This window comes from Hyaena hyaena, unplaced genomic scaffold (assembly GCF_003009895.1).
Source record: "Hyaena hyaena isolate Hyena2069 unplaced genomic scaffold, ASM300989v1 scaffold_288, whole genome shotgun sequence".
Lineage (NCBI taxonomy): Eukaryota > Metazoa > Chordata > Mammalia > Carnivora > Hyaenidae > Hyaena > Hyaena hyaena.
In genome coordinates this window covers 603264-624398 of record NW_024080922.1, presented here as the reverse complement: position 1 = coordinate 624398, position 21135 = coordinate 603264, and the positions used below count along the sequence as shown (strand labels likewise).

At 37.9% G+C, this 21135-nt stretch overlaps 1 protein-coding gene across 3 annotated transcripts in view; it reads right to left on the bottom strand.

Annotated features, from left to right (window-relative positions):
• Positions 1-21135, bottom strand: part of ERO1B (endoplasmic reticulum oxidoreductase 1 beta) — a 65745-nt gene that overhangs the window by 24145 nt on the left and 20465 nt on the right. For all 3 annotated transcript variants that reach the window (XM_039247179.1, XM_039247177.1, XM_039247178.1), the window contains exons 4-8: positions 15162-15203; positions 13589-13671; positions 8663-8736; positions 3133-3253; positions 2964-3010 (exon numbers count right to left, since the gene is read on the bottom strand). In XM_039247179.1, coding sequence (XP_039103110.1) covers positions 2964-3010; positions 3133-3253; positions 8663-8736; positions 13589-13671; positions 15162-15203 — 367 coding nt within the window. The remainder of the gene's footprint in view (positions 1-2963; positions 3011-3132; positions 3254-8662; positions 8737-13588; positions 13672-15161; positions 15204-21135) is intronic.

The window sequence follows — 21135 nt, the reverse complement described above, 5'->3', positions numbered from 1 at the left end:
ATGAGCACTGAGTGTTATGTGGAAACTAATTTGACAATAAACTATTAGAAAAAAAAATAATAAAAAAAATTTAAAAAAGTGATCATACTACTCAGCCGTAAAGGAAAGGAAACCCTGTCACTGGTGACAACATCAATAGACTCTGAGGATATTACACTGAGTGAAAGAAAGAAGTCCGAGAAGGACAGATAATGTATGATCTCTCTTATACATGAAATCTAAAAACAAAACAGAACAAAACTCCCTAAACTCACAGATCCAGAGAACAGACAGGTGATTGCCAGAGGAAGGGGGTAGGGAGTGGACAAAATGGGTGAAGGTGGTCAAAAGGTGCCTACTTCCAGGTACGAAAGAAGTAAGTCCTAGAGATGTAATGAACAGTTTGCCAACTACAGTTAATAACACTGTATTACATATTTGAAAGTTGGTAAGAATGTAGATTTTAAAAGTTTTCATTGCAAGAATAAAAATTCTGTAACTACATATGGTCACAGATATTAACTAGAATTACCATGGTGATCCTTTTGGAATATATACAAATAGGTAAACGTTGTGTTGAACACCTGAAATTAATATGTCAATTATACCTCAACTTTTAAAAATGTTTTAACTCCAATCCTTAAAAAAAAAAAAAAAAAAAAAAAAAACAAACCCTAAGTAATCACAGAAAAGGCCTGGAAGAATACCTTTCAAGCTCTGCACTGTGGAAGAGTATGTGGACCAGGGTGGGTGTGGGGGGAGCCTTCTCTTTTTACTTTATATAACTTTCGTGTTTCTACTTTTATAGTAAATTATAAGGTCAAAATGGCAAAACAGACAAAGGATGAGAAACCACGCACACCTTTTTCATGGTCCAATTCCCTTCTCCTGGCAGTGTCAGAATGGATTTGGAGAAGAACACTTGCTACGTTGTAAAAGAGTATCTAAAAGCAGTCCATTCAGTCAGCCTTTAAAGTCTCTTTGGCTCTCAGAGAGGCCTTAAAGATACAAATCTAGACCAGGAAATTCTAGTTCTTAAATCAATCCTGGTCTAAAGAAAACATCAAAACAGGATTTGGCTCCTTGTTGAGAACAGACTGAAGCTGTGCCCAGCAGTTTTACACTGATTAACCTCCAGCTGTCTACAGCAACGCTGTCCCATAGAAATATAACACTTAGCCACATGTGGGAAGTTTTTTCTAATACCCACGTTTTAATTTTTTTTAAATGTTTTATTTATTTCTAAGAGAAAGAGAGAGAGACAGCATGAGCAAGGGAGGGTCAGAGAGAGAGGGAGTCACAGACTCTGAAACAGGCTCCAGGCTCTGAGCTACCTGTCAGCACAGAGCCCAACGTGGGGCTCGAACCCACGAACCGCGAGATCATGACCTAAGCGAAAGTCGGACATTTAACTGACTAAGCCACCCAGGCGCCCCTCTAATACCCACGTTTTAAAAAGTAAAAAGTATAGATGCACTACAACAATTGTACTTATGTGAGGCAACAGTTAAGGCAGTCCTATCGAAAGGATAAAGTTCTGTTTAATGGCAAAAATATTTTACACTTCTTCCATTTTAAAATGTAAACAAATTAAGTAAACTGTCAAACTAGGTTCTACACTGGCCACATTTCATGTGCTCGATACAGCCCAGTGTGGCAAGTGGTGACCTCGGGCAGTGCAGGTTAAGAGCAATGCTCTTAGCTCTCTAACTCTTCTACGTCCTTAGGACTCAAATGTGGTGCACAGACCAGCAGGCACTCCGGGCATCACCTAGGAGCTTGTTGGAATCTTGGGCCTTACCCAGGACCGACACAATCAGAACCTGTATCTCAACAAGGCCCTTAGGTACTTGGGACGCACACCTGAAGTCTGCGTTCTGAGCCACTGGTTCTCAAACTCGCCTGCGTACTGGAATCAGCTGGACTGTTTAAAAAAAAAAAAAAAAACAAAACAGCAGCTGGGGCTAATCCTAAGGATTCTGACTTAAGCTGGTACACAATAGGGCCTGGCAATGCAGATTTTTAAGAGTTCGCCAGGAAGGGGCGCCTGGGTGGCTCAGTCGGTTAACCGTCTGATTTCGGCTCAGGTCACGATCTCACAGTTTGTGGGTTTGGGCCCCACGTCGTGCTCTGTGCTGACAGCTCAGAGCCTGGAGCCTGCTTTGGATTGTGTCTCCCTCTCTCTCTCTCTCTCTGCCTGTCCCCCACTTGCACTCTCTCTCTCAAAAATGAATATTAAAAATTAAAAAAAAAAAAAGAGTTCCCCAGGAAACCTCTGATATGTATGCATTACTCACATACTGATTTAATTCACACAGAACTCCTACTTCAGGGCCTGGCACATATCAGGCACTCAATAAATGTCAATAATTAAATAAAACATGTAGAAATATTGAGATTCAATTATGGACCAATCTTATACTTTTTTTTCAAATGTATATTCATTTTGAGAGAGAGAGAGAGAGAGAGACAAAGTGGGGGAGGGGCAGAGAGAGAGAGAGGGAGACAGGGAAACCAAACAGGCTTACAGTGCAGAGCCCAACGTGGGGCTCAAACCCACAAATCGTGAGATCATGACCTGAGCTGAGATCAGGAGTCAGATGCTTAGCCAACTGAGCCACCCAGGCACCCCATGAACTAATCTTATGCTTCTGATCATTCAAATTAAGAAAAACATCAGGGCGCTTGGGTGGCTCAGTCGGTTAAGCGTTCAACTTCAGCTCAGGTCATGATTTCACAGTTTGTGGGTTCGAGCCCTGCTTCGGGCTCTGTGCTGACAGCTCAGAGCCTGTTTCAGATTCTGAAATCTCTCTGACCCTCCCCTGCCCACACTGTCTCTCTCTCTCTTTCAGAAATAAAACATTTAAAAAATTTTTTAAAGAAAAAAACATAAAATACTTGAAAATTTGCTCAAAGTTTGTTTAGTTACAAAGACATGTTGTAAGTAATCTCTAAAAAAGCATGAAAATGTATGAAACACCCACCTCGGCTAGGTGCCAGAGGATTCAAAGGACGATAAACAGATCGAGGCCTGAAAAAGCAAGTGTGAAACTCAAACATAAAATGGTTTGATTTTTTTTATGTAATTTTACCCCCCACAGAACCATACCCCTCTTCCTCCATCCTCCCTTTAGCCATTTGCCCTCCAGTTACTTGAAACAGTTTTCTTCGTAGATACTGTTCCACACTCTCCATGCAGAGGACCCTTTATAGCCAGTGTAACGCTCTGGGTTCAGCAACAGGTCGACATATTGAGCAGCTGGGGATCGCTCATCTGAACAAGAAAACAATTCACAAGAACCATCTCTATGTCACCAGGTACCTGAAATGTCACATTATAACACAAGCAGAACTACCCAGAGGTTAGAGAAAGGCTACACTTTTCAAGTAACCTCAACTTAAATGGTAGAATGGTTAGCACACTTGTGACTATACTTGACCCAGGATAACTTACACTTGAGAGGAAAAAACAAGTCCCCCCTTTACTTCAGACACTGGATACCCTCTTCAGTAACAGAACGTGGCTCACCTTCTTAGAGGCACTCATCATTTTTTTTTTTGGTTTAACCATTCAGGATCGAAATGACCGAACAGAATATAACCTGTTCTAGTATTTTATTTGATTTCTTCCCTATGCATACACCCACCTTACACACGTTTGGAAACATTTTTTTTTAGCATATATTGTACTAAAATGAGAGATTTTCCTGCTTCTCTCTACTTTTGACTTATAAAATAAATGGCCTAATAACTTTGTGATTCAAATTTGATCACTTACAGAGCTGCACAATGCTCTAGTTTCAAAAAATGCACATAATTTATTTTTACTACTATTAACACACTAGAGTGTTTTTCCTCTTAAGCCAATACCTAATAGGCACCACTTCAAGAATTTAAGACATTTAAAATTAAATAAACATTTTCTGTGTTAAAATCCAAATGAGTATTTACTAGATCTCCACTATTTGGACATTTTAGTAGAGATCTCTGAGGGATACAAAAGATAAAGCAAAATGCTCTTAATTATTAAGGCTGCCATTCTGGGGAGAAAAGGGAAATACATGTTTTCATGCCTGTAGAAAAATTGTACTGACTCTGCTTCACAAATGTATGATCCATAACACATGTAAGCTAAAGCCCTATATATGTGGGCACAGATATATCCCTTTATTTGTATGTTTCCTCCCTTTTGGTGTCATGAGATCAAATCAATAGTAGACATACGGGCACTGACTTAAAACAGCGGCCAAATGCGGTCATTAAAATACAGTCCCTCTTCTTTTCATTACCTAACAGTATATCTTCCTGTCAGCCAACAATATTCATTGACCATTCAGTGACCATAGACGGAGATTATCCGTAACTATTAAGAGGAAAATGGCATCCTAATCTGTACCTTCCAAGAACTATCTGGCTTTTGTAAGGAAGTAGGAAGAATACAAAAATAATTACAACTTGTCATTACTAAATGAGTTATATTTAACTTACAGACAATAGAAACACAAATAATACTGCCTCTACTTCTAGCCTTAACATTATACAGATATTCCACTATACAACCTGAGACAGAGAAAATAGGTAACTTACAGATGGATGAACAGAAACTGCCCAAGGATATGGATTGATTCAAGACTTTAAAACAATCATTTTAAAAATCTTTATCAAAAAATATTCAAATTATGAAGTTAATCAAAATGCCACTTTTATAGGGAAGTTCAAACAAAAGTTTTACAATTTGCTAGTTTCTGTCATAGATTTTTAATTTCTTTGAGTTGTTCATGGTTAAACTCATTTGCAAAACTGATTTGATTATAACATTGACAAATATTAAACATATCATAAACATTTATATCCATGGACATATACGTATGTACACAAGTATAAAGAATGTGTGTGTGCATGTAAGCCTACACATTTGTAGGCTCATCTACAAACGTAAATAATGGACTGCTATCAGCCTCTTCACCCAACAAAGCAACTAACCAACCAATATGGAAAAAACAAAAAGATTCAGATATTACAGTATAATGATTTAAAATGTATTTGGAGGGACGCTTGGGGGCTCAGTCGGTTAAGTGTCCAACTCCGGCTCAGGTCATGATCTCGCGGTTCGTGGGTTCAAGCCCCGCGGCAGGTTCTATGCTGACAGCTCGGACCCTGGAGCCTGTTTTGGATTCTGTGTTTCCCTCTCTCTCTACCCCTCCCTTTGTTTGCTGTCTCAAAAATAACTAAACATTTAAAAACAATTTTTTAATAAAAAAAATAAAATGTATTTGGGGGCGCCTGGGTGGCTCAGTCGGTTGAGCATCTGACTCTTGATTTTGGCTCAGGTCATGATCTCATGGTTTGGGAGATGGAGTTCCGTGTTGGGCTCTGTGCTGACAGCACGGAGCCTGCTTGGGATTCTCCCTCCCTCCCTCCCTCTCTCTGCCCCTTCCCTGCTCATGCGCTCTCTCCCTCCCTCTCTCTCTCTCTGAAAAATAAACATAAAAAAATATATGCTAAGGCAGTGACAAATCACAAGAATCAAGTCAATTATATGATGTTTCATTTAAAACTTACATTCTCAATGTTCTTACTGTATATTTCCTTAAATTAAATCAAGAGTGGTTTCAAAATTTTTAGTACTTTTTCAAATCATGAAAAAGGGGGTCTTATTAACCTTAGCAAACTACAACCCAAAGGCCACATCTAGTCTACTGTGTACTTTTTGTAAGGAAAGTTTGATGAGAACACAAGCCGTGTTCATTTGCTGATTCAAACTATTAGGGCAGAGCGGAGGAGTTGTGACAGAGGCCATATGGTCCATAAAGCCTAAAATATTTACTATGTGTACATTTACAGAAGAAAATGTTGGTCACCCCGACTGGTACTGCCAAGAACTTCATGACATCTAGGTGGGTGTTGGGGGTACAGCTCATACACAGGTTGAATTCCCCCTAGAAAACACACAAGTGCTGGTACCCCAACCTAGCGCGTAGGCTTTTTGCTGCATATGGAGAAAAAAGTACTCAAGATTGAGCCTACAACCCTCCATCACCAGCTCGATCCCAGACTGCCAGTGATGCATTGTTACAGTGTACTCAGCTGAGGAGACTCTACAGTTCATAAAGTCCCCAAGTAATTTTAATACACAGCCAGATTTAGAAACTACTGTTTTAAACAACATTTTAAATGTATGTCCTGTTTAATGTTTTCACGGGAAAAACAAAAGTAAAAACCACACTATTTCGGTTATTTCATGCAGCAGGTATGTACTGAGCAGATACCACGCCTAGGCGCCGTTCTGGGTAGCAGGGTGCAGTGGACCAGAGGAGCTCTCCCTGTAGCTGGGGAAGACAGACAAGCAGGTAGCCTAAATAACTGGCCACGCACGCTCAGGAAGTTCTCAGTGCATGGAGAGCAGGCAGCAGTGCAGGCAGAGGGGAACAGTGATTACTATTTCATAAGGGAGGTGACAGCAGGCTTCTCTGCCGAGGTATCATGTGAGCAGAAACCTGAAGCCAAGCAGCAGCTGGCCATGCATAACGACAACAACAATGGCAAAACAAACAGGGGAAGCAGCTTACCTTAACCTGCTAAATTATTTAACAGCCTACAGTTTGGTCTATAAAGATCATCTTCCCTTCCAAATAAGCACCGAACAACAACAAGAACACAGCAGTGCACAGGGGTATAGACACACTCCAGTAAACTGGGGTGACTCTTCTCGAGATTTTTTGTTTTGGTCCAGTGATTTTAGATAACTGAAGTTACTCAGCAGGGACTCTAAAGATACTGTGGTGGGTTTTTAAAAACTGTATGTATATTACTCTGGTTTTTCTTCTTTCATGTACATCTTTCACCTTGTACTAAAAACTACATATAAGTCACTGGGACACACATGAACATTACTACTTAGAAGAGTAATAGTAGTCCAACTAGTAGAATGGTTTATATATTTAAAGACTACACAAAACATAAACACCACTAATTACTTCGATTATGCCATCCTAAAAATCTTAAGGGATGCTTCTATGTAAATTCTTGTAGGATATTTCTTCCATTTTTACAATATCAGAAGCTAATGTGAAAAAATTAGTTAACACAACTTATATTGATGAGGTAATTGCGTACATCAATTTAATCGTATCAGGTGATCCCTGCAACTGAGTCATATTTTTTTATTAAATATCTATAAGAGAACCATATGTTCATATCATTTACTCTAAGAGAAATATTCATAGAAATGAGTTTTTAATCTAAAAACCCGTTAACTAAGCACCATCGAAAATTTTTTATTTTCATATAGAATAGATAAAATAGGTTGGCAGGAAGTGACCGTGAGTGTTGAACACTAAATGTAATTAGAACAATGACCCAGGAGCAAACGAGAGACTAAGTGGTGATGTCAGTTCTGAACCTGGCACGGTGGCTTGCTTTGATGAAATCTCTGGCGATTCTAAATATCCTAATAGGAGTTAAGATACCCAAAGAAACTTTTTCTCAGATCTCTTAAAAATGTCCTTGCTGAAACCATATAAACCATGGTGAGAACATTCCACTTCCTGGCTTTGTCTCAATTTCCTGTACTACTGCAGCCACTCGCTATAACTTATTCCATCTAGACTGTAGCATGCTGCTACAGATGAATCTTCCAAAAACTTTTAGAAAGCAGCATCACCAATCTATATGCTTTAAGAGTTCAGAGGAACCTCTGTATCTCCAATAGGCAAGCTTTATCCCAAATTCTTTCCCACCACCCACGATATAAAGGTAAAACGTGAAGAGAGGTCAAATGAATGATTTAAGCCTATGCAGCACAAAACTCTTAGGAATATTCTCCTCAGAAAAAATTTTGAGTCACTCAATCACCTTCTGCCTTAAGAGTCATGGTAGTTACTGGTAAACAGTGCCCCCCTTCATGCCATTCCCCAGGACTCTTGGCAAGAGGGCTGTGGCGAAGTCAAATGAGAGTCCTCCCCAGTACTGTAAGGTATCTTTAGTTTGGTTTGTTGAGACCTCCAGAAAATTCCAGTGTGAACATGTTTATATGTTCACAGGCCTAAACTAAACAGCTTGAAACAGAGGTCCACAGGAGATAGTATGTCATGATGGAAAAGGCACAGGTGTGGGATCAGTCAGATCTGGGATTCAGTCACATCCGGGATTGAATCCCATCTTGTGATCCTGGGCAAGTCAGTCTCTTTTTGAGACTCCCTTTCCTTGGATATGAAAGATAGATGCTTGTTAAAGTAACTGAAGAGGGGCATCTGGGTGGCTCAGTCGGTTAAGCATCTGGCTTTGGCTCAGGTCATGATCTCACAGTTTGTGAGTTCAAACCCTGTACTGGGCCCTGTGCTGACAGTTCAGAGCCTGGAGCCTGCTTCGGATTCTGTGTCTTCCTCTCTCTCTGCCCCTCCACCACTTGCAGAGTTTCTCTCTCTCTCTCAAAAATTAGCAAATATTTAAACAAAAATTTTTTTAATAAAGTAACTGCAAAGATTAGAAATAATGCACTTAAAGCACTTAGCACAGGGCCTGGAACATAAGCTCCCAATAAATGCCATTATGAACAATAAGATCCACACACCAACATCCAGTGTATTCAAGCTCTAACTCTGAGTATATTTTTCATTGATTTCAAGCTCTCATAAAAGGATTAAAGTAAACAGAATTTAATTACAATAGCTTATTTTATTACCATCAAGTTCACAAAAGTGATCCTGTGAATCATCGTATCTTGCCCAGTCAATGAAGGCTTCTTTGCTTTGATTACTAGGGGAAGGAGGGAATAAGAAAAATGATTAAATCTGGAGTTGAAAATGTTTACACTGCATCTTGTATAATTAAAAACAAAATAACCTGGGGTCACGCCTTTAGATAGTGTCACATATTCAATTAGTTGTTACATGAAGGAATGATAACAAGTTACATGAAAAACATAGATATTAACTCTTCCGTGAAGGTTTCTATTTATACTGAAGCTATTATCAGCCCTACTGCAATAATTACTTTAACTGGAAAATTAATTTATAAATATATATGAGATATAGTTAAACACAAAATTTAAGCTAGCCTTTTCACCTAACTTAGAAATTGTGGTATATTTTTCTAAAGCAGAAATTGAATTTACCTTCATAATTCTTTTAATTTCTGTATTTATAGGACAAAAACACCAAAAGCTGCATTTCTAGGACATTCCTTCCAATGCGATACTCACTGGTAACACCAATATCACTCTCATTCACGGCATATCATTCATCATACATACTACCTCACTAGTTTAACAGAATCTACGATCAAGAGCTCTACTTAGAGGACTGATAAAGGAACCATGGTCACTCATACTTTGGCCTACATTCACTTTAATCTATGTTCAAACCTTCTCTGTCTTAAATCCATATGGGAAACATCTATAAGAGAAGTGTTACTACTCTTCTTTATTCACTAATCAATGGGGGGGGGGGCACAAGGTAAAAAAATTATTTGTATTACCAACTTTAAATTAGGGAGTTCCTCAATGTGTTACTGTCCTAACCAAGAATTTATTTTGTATTTGAAAAACTGCTACATAACATAACCTCTATGAGAAGTACATAAAAGGCTGGCTGCACCACCTCAACTGTATCAAATAAATGTTTCCAATTCAATTCACTGTGGGATTTGTTTTTTCTCCTACAGAATACTGAACCAACTTAATAAAAGTTCATAGTTGACTCAGACGAAATATAGATGCCATAAAACGAGAATGCATAAGTTCTAGTTACAGCTTAAAGTAACTATCATTACGTTTAATTAGATACGTCTTCCATTGAAAATAGTCAAGAACAAGGTCACTGTGACACAAGTTCCTATTTTCTTGGTAACAATCTGAGAGGAACTTTTTTCTTTGAGCATCCTTATTTGATGTCACTTTGCTGACAGTCCTCCTAAACCCTGCCGGAAAGCCATGGCAGCAAAAAAGACAGGCCACGCTAACCTAATGCTAACAGAGCTGGCCCAGTCTGGTTTACAAAGGAGTCAGAAGGAACCTCGTCCAGCTGCTCTAAGTCAGTTTGAAGATGGATGCCAAGCTGCTTCCATAAGAATTTCTTGGGCTTCACCCAGGGCTTCCTGTCAAGATGGTGCCACGTGTTATAAAGCGGGAGCCTTCGAAGTTGGAAACACAGGGCAGGAAAGAATGGGATGAAGGGCTTTCTAAAGGGCATGAGAGAACTTTTCAGGGTGGTGGGTTGGACAACTATCTTGATTATGCTGAGCTGCATGAGTGTACACTTGTCAAAACATCAAATGGTAGAATCTCAATTCATGTAGCTGCAATACACTGCATGTCAATTAACTTCAATAAAGCCGTTTAAAAAATTACAGACTGATTGCTGGAGAAGTTGTGGAATGAGGAACTCTCGTATGCTACTAGTGGCAATGTATTGTAGCAGTCATTTTGGAAAACCACTTGGCAGTATTACTTAATTCCACTTGTAGGTATATTCTACACAGAAATGTGTACCAAATGCCCCACCAAATGTCCAAATTTTCTTTTTTTGAAATGGCTGCAAAGCGAAAAATTCCAGCCATCAACAGTAGTTGAACAGAAACATTTCAGTGCAGACTTAACTAGGACTGCTATGCCAATAACAAGAGAATTACATGCTACTAAGCTCAAGAATATGAATGACTCTCAGACATGATATTTAATAAAATAAGCCAGATACAAAAAAGACATTTCTTATTATTTCATTAATATAAATAGGCAAAACCAATCTCTGCTAATGTAATTCAAAATCATGGTTGACTCTGGACAGCAGTAATGACTAGGAAAGCACACGTGGCAATCTTCAGAGTATCAAGTGTATTGTTCTGGATGGTTGCTGCAGAGATGGTTCACTTTATAAAATTAAACTGACCTTTATGCTTAAGATTTATATGCTTAAAGCTTAAAAAATTAGTAACTTCTGTCCAACAAAATATCTATGAGCAAAATTAAAAGACAAGCCACTATCTCAGATTATATGAAGAATGCCCACAAATTAATAATAATCTCAAAGTGCACACCTATGCCACCTTCACCCCCCCCACCCCCACCATGGAGAAACAACAGTGACAAATATGACCAGGCACAAAACCTTAAAATCTTAGAATGACTTAAGGTTCAATCCCTCGATGACGTCTCTAGTTATATTCTCTTGTGAGTAATCTCATTCAGGTTTATGGTTTTTAAATACTATACATTTACTGAATGACTCCCACACTTTCTCCTTCCCCTGAAACTGAGACTTGTATATCCATCCAGCTGCCTGCCGGACCTCTCCAACTGGATGACTTATAGGCAGCTCAAACTCAACAGGTCCAAGGTTGAACTATGATTTTCCATCAAACCTGTTCGTCCCGCAGGTATCCACCGTTCAGTAAATGGGGACTCCATTCTTCTCGTTCCAAGTCTTGTAGTCATTCGCAGCACCTAGCTTTTTTGATACCCCACATCAAATCCCTCAGCAAACCCTGTCAGCTCTATCTTTAAAATCCATCCAGAACCTTATCACTCATCATTTCCACTGCCATCCCCCTAAACGAAACCAGCATCACGTCATGTCTGGATTACTACAATAATCCCATAACAAGGCCTCCACGGCGTAACGCATTCTCTCAAATCCTCCAATGACACTTCATTCCACTTAGCCTCAAAGCAATATTCGTAATCATCTTCAAGGCTCTGCAAGATCTCTACCCCATCCTACCCCTGCCTCCATCCTGGTATCTGTGGCTCTGCCTTCTACTACTTTGCCTTTGACCACTGCATTCCAGCCACTCTGGCCTTTTTGTGGTTCCTCAAATGATCTAGGCATGCTCCTGCCACAGGTTCTTTTTACTAACAATCACACGTGCCAGCACTACTCATGCCCCAGGCAGCCATATTAGGACTTAACGCTCTCATGGGCATTTTGCGCAAATGTCCCATTATCGCTGTGGCCTCCTCTCACCACCCTTTATAAAACTCCATCCCCACCCCACCCTGCCACTCCTCGCTCTCTATCATTCTTCTCGGTTTTCTTTTTCTCCCAAGCACTCATCATCATTTTACTTACTTCTGATATATTTGAGAAAAAGAATTTGCCATGTATGCTGCTAGATGCCTAATACTCTAGAACAGTGCTTGACATATTGTAGGCATTCACTTACTGAATGAATAAAATGCATACATGTTCAATACACAAATAAAAAATAAATGCTCCAGAAACCAACTTGACAATAAACTATTTATAAAAAAAATAATAAATAAATTTATTAATATAAAAAAAGGAAAAATGTTCAAACTCACTAGTAACAAAATACAAACAAAATGAGGTACTATTTTACAGTCAAACCTTATCGGATTTTGGCAAGGATGTGAAGAACCAGTAAGTTCTCAGCACCAGAGGCAGTACATAACCACACGTGTTCTCTGGAAAGCCATCAGGCAATAACACAAACAGGTGCACGTGGGCAATATGAAGATTCACCAACTTCACTAATGCCTGACAAATTTCCTAATGTACACCAACAATAATTTATCAAGGATTCTCAAGGTGCCATAACTTATAGAAGTTAAAAAATTTGAACAATTCAAATGTCTAACAACAGGGGAACAGAAGTAAGTACAGTATATTCATATGTAGTTTTTTATCTAAAACCACTCATCAGTTAAAAAAATGAGATAGATCTCCATGTTTTAACATAGATCTAGAAAAGCAAAATGTTCAGTATAAAAATAAAGTTGAAGTATGTTAAGTACAGTATTATTTTATATAAGGGAAAAGTAAAATCATATAAAATAAAGATTATATAAAAAATAAAAAGAAAAATATAGGTGGATATATAGCAAATTCATGATAGTAGCTACCTCTAAGAAAAAAGGAAAGAATACAGGATTGGGGAACAGGCCAGAGGGAATTTCAAATTTATCTTTGATATTTCCCTTTTCTTAAAAACATGGTAGAAAAAGATAACATCTATTCATCTGGAGTGAAGGATACGGGAGTATTTGCTGTATTATCTTTTTTAGTTTTCTGTAATAAAATTGCTCTTCAATAGATCTTATGATATCTATGATACCTTCAATATCATAAGATATTCCATTCCCCAAACCCAACTATAGATACAATCATTTCATAGTGCATGATCTGAGACCACTCACAATTACGTTGGCCTTCAGAAGCAGGTTTTTATTAGAATAAGGAAAAGTCAATAGGAAAAAAAAATCTGTGAAACTTAACAGTTATAGTAATCATAACTTTTCCCATTCAGAATGTAACATACAGAATGACTTACTATTTATGAATGGCTTAGGGGCTAAAGTTCCTTTTCCTATAATAACCAGGAAAAATGGACCCAAAAGTCCTGCTAGTTGAGCAATCTCCTAAATTTTTACTTTTTGATGAAGTCACTATTGATGATACATTCCAGAAATTTAAGAACAAGTCAGCTAAAAGGAAGAAGCAAAGCAACCATGGAATTTAAGATAAAAATATCTTTTTCCTTTTAAGAATTACTTGAAGCTTTATTGTTTTATCAAAATTACAAGAAAAACAGATTTCTGATATAAATATACTAAACAAGAGAATATTTTTCAATGCTACTAAAATAAACTTGCCTTAGTGTGCTGTTAATTGCTCCCAGTTTATTAGCTTGCTCACAATCTTCTAATTCTTTGGTATTGTTTGCCACTTTTGAGTACTGAAAGGAAGTACATGGTAAGTTTAGTAATAATTTCAAATACCACTGGCAATCTGTCAATGATGACACAGATACATCCTATTATCAAAATCTCTCACATATGTAAGAAGTACAAATCAAAAGGAGCCACAAATAAGACATTAAAAACAATTAGTATTGGTATGTTGGTGATCATCTAAACCGAGAAAACCCACTTGGGAAAGTAATTTGACAGGATTTATCTAGTGCTATAAAAATGCATAAACCCTTGAACCAGTAGTCTTAAAACCAAAACCATATCCAGAGCAACATTTAAAAACAAAACCAAAAATGAGGTACAACCACTTCAGAAAGATACTAGGTACTATCTCATCATGTTGAGACAGGCCTAACAGATGCCCCAGCAACCTTACTTCTAAATACAGACCGAGGAAAACTCTTACATGTGTACACAATGAGACAAAGGACAAAAATGCTAGTGCATCATTGTAATAGCAAAAACCCAACACAAGTGAAATGCCTGTCAACAGAGGAAGAGCTAGTCAATGACAATCATACGACCGAATACTACACAACTATTAAAATTAACAAAGCTACATCAGAGACAAAACTTTAAAAGCATAATGCGGAGTAAAGGTAACTGAAAAAATGTTTTTAACCTGAATAAAAAAGCATAATCTTAATGTTTAAACTGCATATTAAAAGATCTGTATGTCACTTGTGGCTACACGTGCGTTAGAAGTAGAAAAGTTAAGAAGATTCGCAGAAGGACACCTGTCAATTCCAGAAAAGTGGCTAACTCTGGGGAGGGAGGAAATAGAATGGGATTGGGAAGGAGGCCTGAAGGGACTCAAAATGTCTCTAACACTGTTTATTTAGTTTAGATCTGAAACAAAAATAAATAAAAGAGAGTGAACACAAACAAAAGACCACACAGGGGAGAAAACAAAAGAAAATGGAGAGAGGGAGCAGACAGAGAGAGGGTATGATGACCTTTACTATGTGCATACAATGATGAAAAACTACAAGTAAACTGGTACCTAAAAACACGCACAGCTAAGTAAATTATGGCATGCTTCTAAAAGGAAAGGGGTAATCTTTATTAAAGGAATATTTTAATGCCATTTAAAAGTACTATGCTCCTAATACCTTGATAGCTGTTTACTCTATACAATATAATTCTGAACATGACAGGTTGACTAGTTGGAACAGAAAACTAAAAATACATGCACGATACCTGTTGAGTAGGCCATCTGACACTGTACTGACAATACCTACTATAGTTCTTCTAGAGGTTTCAAGAACGTAACTGAAATAGCTCCAAAAGAAAGGTATATAATTTAACTGTAAAAAATATACAAGCTCTCTGCTTGCTTGAAATTGGGGATTCTGGGGCAAAATGTGTCCATTGCCAAGTAACCACAGTACAGTTCTCTTCCATAACCGCTGTCAAGCAATAAATGGTAAGTTTCAGAATGTAAAGCAGAAACACTCAAGGAAAAGGGACTCACCTTATTAGAACTCCCAGCTTTAATTCCAACTGGAATTTTGCTCTGAAAAGAACAACAGCAATTTAAAAAGTGACCATTGCTTTTTTTTGGAGATTTCTTCACAAATTAACGACACTGCTCAAACAAAGGCTATTTTATTCCATGATGAGAAAATATACATTCATTCAAAATCTGTTTTCCTATTACCTCTTTAAGATAAACAGTAAAGAGTTATACCAATTTACAGACTTGTATGTATATCGTAGTCTAGCAAACCAAATGACATATACAAAATAAAGCTGTCAGAATTAGCTATAATTTAAACTCTCAATGAAGTATTTAATACTTCACATAATCATTAGGTTAAGAAAAACCTAACAAAATCATTCATCCATAAACTTTCTTACAGCAGAAACATCAGCTTTAAAAATTTTCAAAGTTACTTGAAATATTTTACACTCAATCTTACATTCTGCTCTGAATGAACATTTATAGTGAAGGCAGTTTGGGATTAATACTAAAGAAAGTCAGTTCTCTGGTCCATAGGATTAACCTAGGGTTTATCAATCTAGGTAATCAGGGTTTACTAACAGAAGATCTGCATGTAGATCCAACTTGACTTGCTTTCCTACAAAGCCAATAATTAGTTTTAGGCTTTAATAAATAAATTTAGAAATCGTAACAGCTGGTTTATCAAACACAATTTTAAACAAAACCATACTGGAAACAGAAAATCACAGTTTGATACTCAGATTAATTCAGGGGACTGATTTCCAACATCTAAATCTATAATATAGAAAATTACCCATTAAATTTTTTTCATGGATCATGAGAAATTTTAACAAAGGTAAACTTAACCAAATGTTCACAATAAATATCTTCCTGTCAGGTGGAAGAATGTATATAATAATAATGATAATGAGAGATACTTCCCTAATCAATAAAAAGATTAATAGATTAAAATGTTACTTGCTGCCAGTATTTTATCACTTCAGTGCTTCCTAGGACATCAAACAGAAGGCAAAAGAGAGGAGATTATAAAACTCAAGTCAAATCTAGCAGCCATAGACTCTGAATTTGAAATATGGAATAAATATTAACCAAAAGTGGCTGACGACTACAGTGTGTCCTCTAACTAGCGTAGCATAATGTGCTAAAATCAAAATCCTTAGCGGCTTTTTTTAAAGGTCTGACACTAAGTGCAGTAACTTGACTTAAGCAAATCTTAATAACAAGGCTTTTAGAAATACTGGGGTAGACATCACCGATGACTGTCATGGATAATATATAACAATCACAAAAGAGAATTAATAATAAAGTAACAATGAATGTAAAACTAGTAACTAAAACCAAGCACGAAATAAATCTGGCTGGGATGGAGGCTGGGAAGATGGTGGAGGAGAAGGACCCTGGGCTCACCCTGTCCCGTGGATACAACTAGGTAACACTCACATCAGCACAAATAACCCAGAAAACAACCCAAAGGCAACACAACTAAGGAAGAGAAGAGGCCACAACTCACCCTAGTCCAAGCTGGGGGCCCAGAGAAGGGTGAGAAATAGACAATCACACCAGGGAGCCTCTGCACAGGGAAGACCAATCCCCTTCCTCTCCCTGTTAACACTGGGCTTTGAAAGCCGGGGGTCCAAATTACATGAGTTCCTATAACCAGCAGGACTTGAAGCCTGGAATTTTAAGAATCAGCAGCTGGGCTGTGGGAGAGCCTGAAGGGCATTAGGAAGTAGAGTTCCTGCCCTTAAAAAAGCATGACAAACGGCCCAAGTAGGTACAGCCCAGAAGCAGCAGTTTGAAAAATGCCTAGAGCACATGGGACTGAGATGTATTTACTAATCTCAGAACAAGTCCAGAGAGGCAGGGCTCACAGGGGGACCATTCCAGGAACAAAGGAGGAGGCAGGTGTTATTTCCCTCCTTCCCCACCCCCCATCCCCACTCCCTGCCCCCAGCATAAACATACAGGCACCTGCAGGAACGGTGCTGCACAGCACTCCCTACCTATTGCTTACACCAAGCCCCACACATCCACACTTGGACTCATCTGCCCTTTTCAACATATTTTCCTCAGCCCTGGCTGCGAATCACCTGCCCCAGAAGACCAATGTAAGCATCACATCAGCAACACAACTTCTCCTGACCCGCACATTTCTGCTGGGCCTAGGTACCAGCAGCTGTGGGCTCTGCAGAAGTTCAAGGCAGATCCTGTTACAACTGGTGCCCCACCCACACATCCTGCATTCCCCCAGTGCAGGCAACAGGTTTCACTTCACACACAGACCAGCGCATACCTTGTGAAAATGTGCCACGCCGGTGGGAGACCAAGCATGGCCCACGACAGGCTAAGAGAGACTCTGCTGACGACTGGACTAAAGGAAAAAGCAGCCAGGGCACAACAGCAGGCCACTGGCAACACAGCCCTGAAGTATAAGGTCCTGGGGGACAGGGGACACTGCACTGCAGGACCTCTTCTTCATCAAGCCATTACCCTCAAGAGGAGGAGACGTAGCAGACTTTCCCGACAGATGGAAACAGATCCAGAGAATAAAGACAAAATGAGGAGACAGAGGAACATGTCCCAAATGAAAGAACAGGACAAAACCACAACAAAAGACCAAAGAGAAATGGATAGAAGTAATATGACTGAGAGAATTTAAAGTAATGAGCATAAACATACACACTGGACTTGAGAAAAGAGTGGAAAACATCAGTAAGACCCTTAACACAGAGATAAAAAAGAATGAATCAGAGATGAAGAACATAATAAATGAAATTGAAAACACACTAAATGGAATAAATAGCAGGCTAGATGAAACAGACAAGTGAATTAATGACCCAGAAGACACATTATGGAAAGTAATCAAGCTCAGCAGGTGAGAGGAAAAAAATATATACGAAATGAGAATAGATTTAGGGAACTCAGGGACTCCAAGTATAACAACATTCACATTACAGGGATCCCAGAAGAAGTATAAATAGATGGCAAAAATTTTATTTGAAGAAATAATGACTAAAAACTTCCTGATCTGGGGAAGGAAACAGGTATCAAGATCCAAGAGGCATAGAGATCCCCTAACAAAATCAACCCAAGGATATCTACACCAAGACACATAGTAATTAAAGTGACAAAAAAGTAGTGCTAAAGAAAAAAATTTTAAAGCACCAAGAGAAAAGAAGACAAGTTACATACAAGGGGAAACCCTATAAAGATATCAGCTGATTTTCTGGCAGAAAATTTGCAGGCCAGAAGGGAATGGCATGATATATTCAAAATGCTGAGAAGAAAAAATGTGTAGCCAAGAATCCTCTATCCAGCAAGGCTATCATTCAGTTTACAAAAAAATATAAAGAGTTTCTCAAACAAAAACTAAAGGAGTTTATGACCACTACACCAGCCATATAAGAAATGTTAAAGGGGACTCTTTCAAGGAAGACTATAAAAAGTAGGAAATACAAAAGCAGTAAAAATAAGTATATCTGTAAATATCAGTCAAGAGATTCGCAACAGGATATAAAATATGACACCATCTACCTAAAATGCCAGGCAGAAAGTAATGAAGGCTAGATTCAAACTTAAGCAACCATCAACTTAATATAGACAGCTGTACAGAAGATGTTATGTACAAACCTAATGGTAACCACAAATCAAAAACCAGCAACAGATATGCAAAGAATAAAGACAAAGGAATCCAAGTAAAGGAATAAAAGCAAAGGAATCACTAAAGAAAGCCAAAACACTATGAAAGAGACCAAGAGAGGGAGCAGAGAAAAACTACAAAACAATCACAAAGCAAGTAACAACTCGGTAATAAACACAGATCTATCAATAACTACTTTGAATGTAAATGGACTAGATGCTCTAATACAAAGACAAAGGATGACAGCGTGGCTAAAAAAAAATAAATAAACCCATCTAATATGCTACCTACAAGAGACGCATTTCAGACCTAAAAACACCTGCAGATTGAAAGGGAGGGGATGAAGAAACAGTTATCATATAAATGGATGTCAAAGAAAGCCAGAGTAGCAATACTTATATTGGACAAAATAGATTTTAAAACAAGACTGTAACAAGGGACAAAGAAGACCACTATATAATAATGAATGGGAGATTCCAACAAGAAGATATAACAACTGTAAATATTTATGCATCCAATATGGAAGCACCCAAATACACAAAACAGTTAATAACAAACATAAAAAAATGAATCAACATAAATACAATAACAATAGGGGACTATAACACCCCATTTAGACCAGTGGATAGATCATCCAAACAGAAAATCAACAAGAAAAGAGTGTGTCTGAATGACACACAGATCAGATAGATTTAACAGATATTTTCAGAACATTCCAACCTCAAACAGCAGATACATATTCTTGGTAAGTACACAAAGAACAGTTTCCAGAAGAGATCACTTCTTAGGCCATAAAGCAAGCCTCAACAAATTCAAGAAGATCAAGTCATATCATGCATGTTTTCTGACCACAATGCTATGAAACTAGAAGTCAGCCACAAGAAAAAAATCTGGAAAGAACATAAATACATGCTACCAAACAATTAATGAGTCAACAAAGAAATCAAAGAAGAAACAAAAAATTACATGGACACAAATGAAAATAAAAACTTAACGGTCCAAAATCTTTGGCGTGCATCAAAAGCGGTTCTAAGATGGATGTTTAGGGCAATATAGGCCGACTCCAAGAAGGAAGAAAAATCTCCTTACCCATAAAGGACCTAGAAAAAGAATAACAGAACCCAAAACCAGCAGAAGGAAGGAAATAATAAAGATGAAAGCACAAATGATACAGAAAATTAAAATAGAACAGATCTATGAAACCAGTTCTTTGTAAAGATCAACAAAATTGATAATCCTCTAGCCAGACTTGTAAAGAGAGGTGGGGGAAGGGAAGGGAGGACCCAAACAAAATCACAGATGAAAGAGAACAAATAACATCTGACACTGCAGAAGCACAAGCAATTGTAGGAGAATATTATGAAAAATTATATGCCCGCAAATTGAGCAAACTAGAAGAAATGGATAAATTCCTAGAAACATACAGCATACCAAAACCAAAGCAGGAATGGAAAATCTCAACAGACTGATTACCAACAAGGAAATTGATTCAGTGATCCAAAAACTCCCAACAAACAAGAGTCCAGGACCAGACAGCCTCACAGGCAAATTCTACCAAACTTTTCAAGAAGAGTTACTACCTATTCTTCTCAAACTACTCCAAAAAAATAGAAGAGGAAAGAAAATTTCCAAATTCATTCTAGGAGGTCAGCATTACCCTGTACCAAAACCAGATAAAGACACCACTAAGAAAGGCAACTACAGAACAGTATCTCTGATGAACTTGGATGCAAAAATCCTCAACAAAATACTAGCAAACCAAATCCAACAACCCATTAAAAAAAATCATCCACCACGATCAAGTGGGATTTATTCCTGGGATGCAAAGGGTGGCTCAATATTTGCAAATCAATCAATGTGATACACCACATCAATGAAAGTAAAAGAACCATACGATCATTTCAATAGATGTACAAACAACATCCAACAAAGTACAACATCCATTCATGATAAATAACCCTCAACAAAGTGGAAACATACCTCAACATAATAAAGACCTCATATGGAAAACCCACAGCTGACATTATATCCATGGGGGAAAACGGAGAGGTTTTTTTTCCCTAGGTCAGGAACAGGACAAGGATATCCATTCACACTATTTTTATTCAACATAGTAGTGGAAGTTCTAGCCACAGAAAGGAATCAGACAACAAAAAGGAAAAAAAGTATCCAAACTGGTAAGGAAGAAGTCAAACTTTCACTATCAGCAAATGACATGACACTATTTATATAGAGAAAACTCTAAAGACTCTACCAAAAAACAACTAGACCTGAAAAATGAATTCAGTAAAGTTTCAGGACATAAAATCAATGTGCAAAAATCTGTTGCATTTGTATACACCA